At 36.9% G+C, this 11,948-nt stretch overlaps 1 protein-coding gene across 2 annotated transcripts in view; it reads left to right on the top strand.

Annotated features, from left to right (window-relative positions):
• The first annotated feature begins 209 nt into the window (after positions 1 to 209).
• LOC149836263 (serine/arginine-rich splicing factor SR34A-like) overlaps positions 210 to 11,948 on the top strand; it is a 29,517-nt gene continuing 17,778 nt past the window's right edge. The window contains exons 1-2 of one of the 2 annotated variants that reach the window (XM_090009091.1): positions 210 to 486; positions 8,312 to 8,433. In XM_090009091.1, coding sequence (XP_089865217.1) covers positions 8,347 to 8,433 — 87 coding nt within the window. In that variant the 5' untranslated portion in view covers positions 210 to 486; positions 8,312 to 8,346. Of the gene's footprint in view, positions 487 to 8,020; positions 8,152 to 8,311; positions 8,434 to 11,948 lie in introns of those variants that run through there. The other variant, XM_090009092.1, reaches the window with a different exon arrangement.

The following is an 11,948-nucleotide window of genomic DNA, read 5'->3' as shown; positions in this document are numbered from 1 at the left end:
AACAGAACCAATTGTTCATTTCTTCAAGCGATCAAACATACCTTTAAGGAGAGCCCGAGTAACACTCGATTAGGCTCGGTAAACTTTACTTATTAAAGTATCATTATCAAATTTAAAATATTATATATTATTTTAATATGAACTGTTGATCATAACTTGATCAACGGTTCAGATGAAACATAGATAAAGGGTTAAAAGGAATGGTTGACTAGGGTTTCTAGCATTCTCCCCTCTCGTTCTGCGGCTCTGAGTGCTCAACCCCTCTCTCCTTCCTATCGAGTACCGACGACGACGACGATCCGACGAGGCGAGCTGTTGCCGACTGCCGTTGGCGTGACGCTTTTCTTCTTCTCCGGCTCTGAGTTCTCCATTCCTTCCTATCGAGTCACCCACGACGACGAGGCAAGCCGCTGCGCTGCTGCCCGTGCCTGCTACGGTCTCACCGCCGCCCTGCCCTCAGGAGAAGACTGCCTCGGCCACATTTGAGTGAGGATCCTTCTCAATCTTCCTCTGATTTATCTGAATCATCCTAAAATTGAAAAAAATTATCTGCATTATTAGTTTTTTTTCTTTCTTTCCTTTCCAATCGCTCTTTTTACTGGGTAGGATTTATTGTGCACTTCTGTTATTGTTAGCGTTTTTCATGTTTGTGGTTTCTATAAATTGGCATTGGGAGTGAGATCTTCGTTCTTTCTTTCATTTCTTTTTGATGTATGAAGAAAATAAATGTAAGGGTGCGATCTCATCTTTTACCCAGAAATTTTATGCCTTCTCCATTGGGAACATTATGGAATTTCTAATGGGAAGAAATGATGGTGGTTTTGAGGTGGATTATTTGCTTTGCTTTGGTTTTTGAGTGATCGCTTTTTGTTTGTGCGGAAGCATTGCCCCGATCTATGCATTGCATCTTTCTGTGATTTAATCTCAGATTTTGATCTCTTGATGAACAATGGCAAGAATATTGCTCTTTATTGGCACACCCAAATTCGAACTCGGTTCTTTACAAGCTAACGAGCCTAGTCGGGGCCAAGCTCGGTATCCGACATGAGTCGGGTCGAGCAAAGCTGGGTCAAGCTCGGACCGAGCTCGAGAGTGTCTGAGCAAGGTATTTTTTGGTCAAGCTGAGTTTATACGTGCCAGGCTTGGCTCGAGCTGGGCTCCTGTGCAGCCCTAATTAAAAATAAAACAAAGAAGAGAAGACATGCTGGTATATTCTAGATTTTCAGAGAGAAAATCCAAACTTAAATGGGCAACAAGAAAAAGGAAAGGGGAAGATGAAGTCAAAGAAATGGACGATGAAGTATGAACCCTGCCATGGATACTACCCACCTGAGAGAGAGAGAGAGTAACCACCTTAAAAATTCACATGACGTTCTTTGCGATCAACCTATGCTAGAAGATTCGTGTGGGCGAGTAGACGGACTTGGAAAATCCCAACTACTCAACCTTTCAGCAGGCTTCAAGCTTAGATGGACTAAGTTTAATAGAGACAGTTCAGTTAGATATTCATTCAAACAAACTATTGGATCATTGTAGGTCCTATGCATGGGAAAGAGTTTAGAATTCTGTGATGCCCAACCCATGACATTTGAGAACACATCACTCCCACAAGGCCACAAGTAGGGATGGTAAATGAGCAGAACAGACCAAACAGAGGGTTTGAAACACATTTATTGCAAATTAATGCGGCTATATGAGCTGAGACATGCCTTTTAGGCTATAATGAACTTATGTGCATATTAGACTTGATTAAACCTCCTAACCAATCTGTGTCAAAGTCGGATTCTAAACCAAATTGTTTTTCAAAATGATTTTGAAAATTGGCCTGAATTTGTTTTGAATTGGTTTACTTAAAAAAACTGATTTTAAAAAATACAAATAAACAAAAATAAAAAATCAGGAAAATTATCTACAAAGAGGCTGTTTGGATGACAAGGCCAAAACCTGGTTTTTGGCAAACCAAGTTTTGCCCCAAAACATGCTTTTTGGCTAACAAAACTGGTTTGCCAAAAATTAGCCTCAAACAGCTGCTTGGGTGACAAAACCTGTTTTTAGGTTTTTGGTCACCCAAAATAAAAAAAGAAAAAAATTACAAAAACCAGGGCAGTGCCTGGTGTCCATTTTTCTAAACAGAAAATGAAAAAAATGGCCGGCCATTTCTCGATCACCTAAACTTGTTGAAACACACACACACACACACACACACACACACACACACATGTCCCTCCATTTTCGGCCGGCCACCGGTCGGAAAGTGGTCAGATGGTACTGCCTTGGCCAGGCGGTAGCAGTCTGGCGACTTTCCTGTAGGGGTGGGCAACGACCCGGCCTGACCTGCTAATGGACCGGGACGGCTCGGTCAAAGCCCGATTTAGTCCAGCCTATTGGCAAAAGCCCAACCCACGGCCTTCCCATTAGGCCCGTAGGCCTAATCCGGCAGGGCCAAGCCTATTATATTATATATAAAATATATATTTACACCCGACCTGTAGCCCGGCCCGGCCTGGCCCGTTGGTTTTTGGGCCCATTGCCCACCTCTACTTTATGGCCAGTGGCCGAATTGAAATGGCCAGACTCAGGTCATTGGTAGGGAGGTGGGGGATGGGGAGGTTACATTTTGAGGGTGGTGGGGTTTGGAACCCCCCCCCCCCCCCCCCTCGATAAATCAGGTTGAAAACGGGGGGTGGGGCTCTTTTGTCACTTAACCAGGTTATGATAAAACCTGGGTTTTGGGCACAAAACCCAGTTTAAAACTGGGTTGTGGGTGTCATCCAAACAAACTAAAGAAAAAATAAGTAGATGATGACTTAAGGGTTCAATCAAATTCCAACATACACATTTAATATTTAAATAAAATATCAGATAAATATCATAATTATAAGAAAATAGTTTAAAAGGAAAAAATTAACTCAAACCAATTTTCAAAATCAGTGAAGTACTAATCCAACTCAAAGATTCGATTTGATTTAAACATAAACAAGCACATGCAATTTCAACATCCCACAACTCTAAAGTTAAATAGTCCCAATGTTATCAATATCGTATCGTACAAGTCAATATCGTATCGTACGAGACAATATGGTGTATCGTATGTCACTAGCCCATGCGATACGATATACCCTCTTGAATAGGAAAATGCAGTGTATCTGACCGTATTGTACAATACGACTATTTTTCACAAATTTTTTGTTGAATTTTTTTATGTAATTTATTTTACATCTTTTTTCACTTTTAGTGACAACTTTTTACATAAATAAGGCTTTAGTAGAGTTGTATTCACTTATTTCATAAGCTATGGGGACCAAAAAGTAGAAATTTCTTCTTAATTTACTGTGATTAGTAAAGAAAAGAAAGAAAAGAAGTATTATTATGGAAGAATACCCATCATTCTACATTTTTGCTAATTGTAATTAATGAAAGACATTATGAAACTTCTTTGTTTTATTGCTTATTACTTATGAAATGGCTTATTACCTTCTTTATTTATTTTATTTTTTAATGTTTAATTTTAAACTTTTTTGATAGATGTAATGGATACGTTGTTATAAAATCATAATTATAACTTTTATATTTGATAATTGTTACCTGTTTATTCATGTTCAAGTTATGTCGTAATTAAGTTTACTTAATATTGTAGTTTAACTACTTAATTGTGTTTTATTTCTTTGTGACCATATTTTTAATTTTTTATAGGTATTTTAAATTTTATTTTATTTTATTTTTGAATTATGTGATTGTTATAGTTTGTTTACTAAAACCTTTTTCCTTTGTTTGTTATCTAATGTGACTCTTTAATAGTAAACCTTTTGTTTTGTTGTTAGTTTGTTACAATATCATTTTGCATGTTATAGTAGTACATGCATATGTTTAATTTGTTCAAAATGCTTAAAATTTGATTTCTTTTTTTGTTTCTTTCTATAAATTTTTATTTCTAAACTTTTGTTTTTTGAGATTTTTTTCTATATCTTAGGATACAATAGTAACAATACAACATGATATACTTGTATTACAACCTATGTCACATGGGTGTGGGTGCGGTACGGGGATTCAGCACTTCCAAAAAATCTGGGTGCGGTAGGGGCAAAAATGTAAAATATATATATATATATATATATATATATATATATATATATATATATATATATATATATATATATATATAAGGGGGGTTCAGGGGTTCCCCTCGGCGCAGGTCCATTTCATAGGGCAATTTTTTAAAAAAAATCCAAAAAAGGGACCGAAATGACCCTGGGTGCAGTCAATGCACCCAGGGTCGAGTTGACCGCACCTGCACCCGCATCGAGTCGCGTCGACGCGGGTGTGGCACCCTGCTAGCCGAATCCCTGTGACATAGATTATAACATTGATCACTCCTTTGACCAACTAAGACTTCTCTGACCTCATAACATCTAACAATTAAATATCATGAAGGCATAAACAGACCAAATCAAACGACAAACTACTAGTTCTATCAGATGTACATCCACGTAAGCTCACACCCATGTTAGTGTTTGAGGAATTCAGGAACACAAGATAATGTAAACCTATTAAATGGAGGATATGAATCATTCTCTAAGGAACCTAAGGTGCCAAAATAAGTATCACATCCTAATGCTCAAACGTAAAGTTTAGGGATCGACCACACAATTGAGGACATGATATTTGCAAATTTCAGCCAAGATTTTTCTGGGGACAACACAGTATGGATCAAGAATGCGTAAACTCAACAATAAACATTGTGAATAAAGCATTTTCATTGATTATTCATGCATATCTCATGCTTATTGATCTAGGGTTTTCTAGGAACGACAAAAAAGGTGATCTTGTTACGGGTTGTTGCAACCCATAAGTTTTTGACGACATCATGAATATAGAAAAAGAGCGATCTTACGGTTTGCAAGTGCGTCTCTCCTTCATTGGGTCACGAAATGTTATCACTCTGCAACTCTGAAGGTGCAACTTTCAAGCCTCCGCGATTGAGGAGGTAACTTTCCTTCTCACCAAGACTTTGCGATTATATTTGAAAAGTGACAAATTATAGTGTTGTATGTTAATTAAATTAAGTAGTTTAGTGAGCATTTTAAGTTGCCCTAAAATTAACTGTTAACTCTTTAGGCCAAACAACCCACCAAGACTGCACATTTGGTTAAGGCAACTCATGAATGCCAAGGATGTTACAAGTTGGAAACATATAGAGACACATCCTTTGCTGCAAAGTTAAAGCTAGGTATACTCCTTATTCGACATAGGATACCTGAAGTGTCAATGTTTCATGCCACTGAGCTTGGTGAACAAGGTGTTTTTTCTCTCATATCTTGAAGGAAAAAAATTCTTAAGGCCAATTAACTCTTGCACAATAGATTTTATTGTCGTCATGTTACACATCTTATAATCATGGTTTATCACACCAACATGAGAGAGAGAGAGAGAGAGAGAGAGAGAGAGAGAGAGATCATTAAGCCCCAAGGGGTTTGGTGCAATGGACGGGGCCTTGGCCACTAGGCGGGTAGTCAGGGTTCCATTCCATGAGCTGGCTTTTGCAATAATGAGATCAAGGGATAAGTCCTTGCTCCACTGAAGCTTGGTGATTCATTGGGTTTTCACCGTTGAGACAACAATCATAAGTACAATAGGCTTAGCCAGCGTGACTAGGTCTTTAATCTCGAGAGTGGTTTCCCTATCCTTCATGGAAAAATGATCGTCCAACATAGCTGAAAATCATGGGTGTGGGTAGTATCAATTGATTATGACGGTTGGACCTTTTGAGAGGGTTTCTATCCACATTGGCTTAGGTTGACTCGTGTAAGCTCATTAACTGATAATAAATATATTTTGTATATATGTTTTATTATCATGGTGTGTAGATGGTTAAAGCATAGTTTAAAACCTCGTTGAGTCAACCCAGTGACTCGGTTGACTCGGCCCGGATCGCCCAATCATTGGGTCAAAAACGAGTACAAACTCGTTTTGAACAAAACTCGGTCGAGTCACCGAGTTGACCATGACCGAGTCATGGACAAGCCAACCGAGTCATGGGGCAAGTCAACCGAGTCATGGTCGAGTCAGTCGAGTCATGCATGTATATTCATAATATAATATGTTATTATATATAATTACATATATTATATGAAATATAATATAAATATTATGTATATTATATATAAAAATATGATTATACATATATTAATAAAATCATACATTAAATATATTATAAAAATATCATATAATGTATATTATATATAATATATTGATAACATATTATAAAATGTACATAATATATACATATATTTATATATTTTATATAAAATATAAATTTAACATGACCTGACTGAGTCATTGAGTTGACCCGGTTGAGTGACGGTCATTCAAGGATGAGCCGAGTGACGAGTCAACCAGTTTTAAAACCATGGGTTGAAGTGTTTGACTTGCAAGCAATAACTTTTTAAAGTTAAAATCTTATTGGTTAGAGCATTAGAATGATGCATTAATGAGCTAATTTGAGCATGGCTCTATAGGTTTAGAGTTCAAATTTTATTATTTTCAATTTTGAAAAATGTATTTATTTTAAACGAGCCATCTCAAACTCAGCTCATTTAGCTCGATCATGCTATGAACTCAAGTCTCAAGCTCAGTTCTGCTTGCCACAACAACAAGCTAAGCTTGAACACTCGTTGTTTGGCTTGTTTTCCAGCCCTACCCATTAGGGAGTACACCCAACTTCAACTTTGCAGCAGCAACCGTTGCTCCCAGTGGGTTTCAAACTCATGACATTCAATCAATTTGGTGATATTTGCAAGTCGCCCCCTATTAGATGAGTGAAGCCTCTGTGAGCATACTTAGTTGTATTTGCTTTTTAGCATTGCAATAAAATTAATCACCTAGATGATATTTTGAAAATTTCATAATTTTGTTGAGATTTTATCATCTTGCCCAAGTCTGGGGATTTTCGAATCGAGCTCAGAAGGGTCTCATGGATTCACACAGAAAGGTTCCAGACGGATTCAGATCCATCACATATCTATCCCAAACCCATAATAAATATGATCAAATCAACCCTACAGGATTTCCTTTTGTGCTTTAAGAAAATCGACATTTTCGTAAATTTATGGTAACCTCTCGCTTATAAATATACATCAACCCCCCTTCATCCCCATTTTTGTTTGTTTGCAAATGAAGGTTATCTATGCGATCACGGAGGCGTGGAAGTTGCACCATCAGAGTTGCTGAGCAATAGCATTCGACGACCCGATGAAGGAGAGACACACTTGCTCACCATAAGATATTTTTTTTTGCCAATCTTGTAAAAAAAATATAAGCAATGCTTTGGTGAGTTTGCTTATTCATAAACATGGGATAAACAGGCTATTAGATTGTGATTCCAATGGAATATCTTAGCTTGAATTATTGATCCCAAATCTGGATGCATCAGTTCATCCCAGTACCCCATATATATGTGCGCGTGTGCGGTGAATCCGGTGATTATGTTTTCGACGCTTGAACCCTGATGGATAAACATGCATATGGATTCAAGTTACATTTTTATGCTTTCAGTTTTATTTCAATTCTTTATTGAATTTGCATAATGTGATAATCTAAAAGAGGAGATGGGACTTATTTTGGTTTAAAAAATTTCAATCACTTTATAGCGGTTCTTCAAGACTAATAATATCAAATGATCAAATCCCTATATTAGTGCACAGCTAGGTGTTGTATGTCCCATCATAGATGAACCTTTTTGCTTACTCTATCTAATGTAGAAGATGCTGGCTACATTTATATATAGTTATATACTGCATATTCTCAGGTATGATTTCCCCTTGAGGTGGCTAAAGAAAAAAACTAATTAGGGTAAATGTGTAGATCTTTCCTCGACCTTGTTACATCACATAACAGAGTCTTTGTTTATGATAGATGCAAGGCGGTTGGACAGTCAGGAGCTTTGTACCTGTTGATAGGGAGGTTGAGTGGGAGTGGGAGATATCTGGGTGGAAATTTGGGTATTTTGGAAAAAAAGCTTTAACATCTCTGCAGGGAGCAAAAGAGAGGATGGATTTTCTCAAATTTTATTGCAAACCTATTGTTTTTGGAGCATCTTGGAGTATAATAGCACTGGAGCTTGTGGAGCATTACCCACATCAAAGATTGCTCTTGGTTTGATTTTATAGTTTCGGTTTCGGTTTGGTTTATCTTGTAGAAAGACAGTTCAGAATGTTGCAATACTGAATCATTAACACCTTTTCATTTTTCTAGGATATCTTATGTTACCAGGCAATATTGATCTTTGGTTAAGATTTTTCTTTCTTTGTTGCAGATACATAGTATTGAATAGTTTCCCCTGAAGCGACAATGAGTGGTCGTTCATCTCGAACAATATATGTTGGAAATCTGCCAGGTGATATCCGAGAGTGGGAAATTGAAGATCTTTTCCACAAGGTTCTCTTTATTCACTTGTATTTCTTTTACTGATTGACAAGTTGAATACATTTTTGCTTTGATTTCCTGTCCAGTGTCCACTGATAAATTAGTATAATTAATGCTTATTTGTATTGTTTGAAATGGATTGTGCATTGTTTTCTGCTGGTATTTGATTTCTTCCATCGCATATGACGTTCCATTGAGAAGATGACGAATAATATTTGGTTTCATTTTCTATGTGAAGTTAATTACTTGTACAATGTGGCTTTCTTCCTTTGAGTTAACCTTCTACAATATGCTTCTGCTTCCTCTATTCTCTTACAGGAAATAGTTTACTTTTGCAACATGTATATAGATTAATCGCTAAAAAGTGCTCTATTGTGATATGTTTATGATGTTTTCAGATTTGAATAAAATGAGATAAAAAAACCAGGAAAGATTGTTTATCAAAGTTTTGCATGTAATGTTCAGTTAATTATGGTCAACTTTTATCTTTTCAGTGTAGAACCCTTCAGTTATGTAAACCTTTATACGTTCGTGAATCCAACTTCAGGGTTACTAATCAGCGAGCAATCATCTATATATATATATATAATCTGTAGCATTAGATGCTGTTAATTTTTCTTTTTATGAAGTTGCATTAGCTGATATCACATAATTTAGCTCACTGAGAAGATGACAAATAAAACTGGCAGGCTGTGCAAACTTGATTTTACTAGCGGTATGAGTTGACAAAAAATCTCTCCTACTATGCTGTATTTTTTTTTGGTATAGATTCTCCATGCTTCTCCTTGTCTAGAGTTGGCTATTGTATGGCTGAGCCAGAGTTGCCAGTCGAGGAAGTGGGAGTGGGAAGCGATACGGGAAGCGGAAGTGGGAAGCGAGGCATTTCTAAAAATTTAGGAAGCGGGAAGCGCGGGACGACATAGGAGAGAACCGGGAAGCGTCTCGGAAGCGATATAGGAAGCGAACCAGAAGCGACCTAAGAAGCGAAAAAGGAATCGACATAGGATTCAAATGAGAAGCGAAAGGGAAGCGATTTTGGGATATGATTCCCAATTTTTTATTGTTTTTTTTTATTTTATGTTGATTGCCAGATCGTATACATGAATTTAGTGTTCATCATTGTAAAATTGGCTGAGCATTGGAGATTCAAGATATTGTATTTGTTGTTAATGTCCCTGCACACAAATAGAACACCAAGAAAAAATATGCAGAATATATCTAAAACTCGGCACGGTAACACCAATAGAATATCATACAACTAGCTTCATATGAATATGAATACTCAACTATAGGCACCAAAAGTAAGCGAGAACTAACAATAAGTTCACATCCAAACTGAGTATATCACATCCATACTACCACAAATATCATACATGATATCCAAGCCATCAATACAATGAGATGAACTTACCTCACAATGCCGATAAGCGCATCAAGCCAAATCCAGGTTATCGCCTCTAGTACCACTTCATAAGCATCACGAGAACTCAGCCAAACATGAATAATATCAACCCAAATCACGTCTGTCTGATGGTATACATCAAAATGACCAAAATACAATCCATCCAAGACCCAAACACTCACCGTTTGGATTACATTAAACAAAAAACCAAATCTGGACATAAGAAACCTCAATATTCAAAAATCACCAAAAAATCGATAGAAAATCAACCACTCACCTGATTGTCGGAGGTCGTCGGAGAATGTCGCCGGAAAAGGTTGCTAAATCGGCTGAGCGAGAGAGGGAGGAGGAGAGGCTCAAAAGAGGCGTAAAAAAAACCCTAAGCCTCTCTTTCGAGTTTTTATTTCACGATTTTTTGAAATTTCCCATTTTACCCTTAATGAAAAAATCTTTCTTTAAAAAAGGGTAAAATGGTAAAATGCGTACCCCTTTAATGTGGTACGCGTACCCCTCTAATGGGGTACACGTCCCCCTTTAATGGGGTACATGTACCCCATTAAAGGGGGACACACTTCCTGTCATAAGCGTTCGCTTCCCCACTTGTTTCGGAAGCGCCGCATTTCGCGCTTCCGAAGCGCGTATCGGGGAAGCGCGCTTCCCCTATAGTAGGGGCGCTTCCGGTAACTCTGGGCTGATCTCAATTGTGGATGCATTTGACTACCCTCTTTGGCACATTTTGCATCTTACCTTACCTCACATTCTGTTTTCTCATACCAACAATATTTTCATGGCATTGCAAAACAACAGTTAAAATCATACTTAATCATGCTAATATTTTTCTTATCCAACTTAAAATATGCCTTGATGCTGTGCAAGAAATGAATTTGCAAAACATGGTCACTACCATCTAAGATTTAAGAATCTAGTCATTGCAATAAGGTTGTAAAGTTACTTGTAAATAATTAAAGCAAGCACACACATCTATGCGTATCCCTTATAAATGTTTCAGATTTGTTCATATGGTATGATGCGACACTATTCAATATGTTCAGGATATATCTAATAAGGTTAACATCCAAGATGGATGTTTATCTTTTTCCACTTTTTGAGGGTGGGTAGGTAAGACTTGTACCATATTTTACTTTAGTGTCTAACACACCCGATATTTTACTTTGTCAAAAACAATGAAGGATTGAAGGTTGCTTCTGTCTAAAATTTTCTCATTCTTTATTTTCTATTTGGAATCTTTGAATACAAATGCAATTGTTTAATTGTAACTTGGTTATGATGTTAAAATCTGGTATTGATGGTGTTTGAAGTTTATATAATTTATTTGTGTTGCAGTATCTTTAAGGTCTACTATTCATTTGGAGTTGTACTTTAGTACAATTTTAACTTGCGATTCCCCCTTTTTCTTTATAAAGTATGATGCGCAATTTAGACCTTGAGAGTTCATGACATGATGTGATTTAACCCCTTTTTCTTTATAAACTATGATGCAATTTAGACCTTGAGAGTTCATGATATGATGTGATTTACAACAACCTATTCACATCTTGAAACAAGCCAAGCCAACCGACTTCACAAAAGGGTTGCAAGTATATGCAAAAGGGTGAACTATTATGTGGTATGGATATACAAATTTAGAATTTGTCATTGTGTAAGAACACTCCCATAGTCTAATGTTAGGCTTGTAGGTACGAAGTGTGTGGCTTTGATGGAGGAGTGGTGCATTTTCTATTATTGCTAGTGTCTCTGAGGTTGAGGAGTAAAAAATTTTCTATCACTGTGCGTGTTTGTTTACTCATTTGTGACCGGTTGCCTTCCTCCCATGTCTGTTTGTGCCTTTTGTTTTTAGAAGTTTGGCTATGAATTACATGTTTTTGTCATTTTTTTGAAGTTTGGCTATGAAATACATGTTTTTGTCATTTGTCTTCTCTTGGGAAATTTCTGGTGAACATGTGCAAATCAAAGTTCTTAGCAGCTAATGTGTGTTATTGTGTGCATTCTTTTCTTATTATAATGATGTGGTAATTGTTTTGCTAGTCAAGATATTGGCTTGAGTACTTATATGTTGCTGCATCATGTTTGAAGAGTTCAGTCCTTATCTTTAGATCTTAGTTCT

This window comes from Nuphar pumila, chromosome 6 (assembly GCF_984573655.1).
Source record: "Nuphar pumila chromosome 6, dmNupPumi1.hap1.1, whole genome shotgun sequence".
In the NCBI taxonomy this organism is placed as follows: domain Eukaryota; kingdom Viridiplantae; phylum Streptophyta; class Magnoliopsida; order Nymphaeales; family Nymphaeaceae; genus Nuphar; species Nuphar pumila.
The sequence above is the reverse complement of the archived record's forward strand: the minus strand, read 5'-3'. Positions and strand labels throughout refer to the sequence as shown.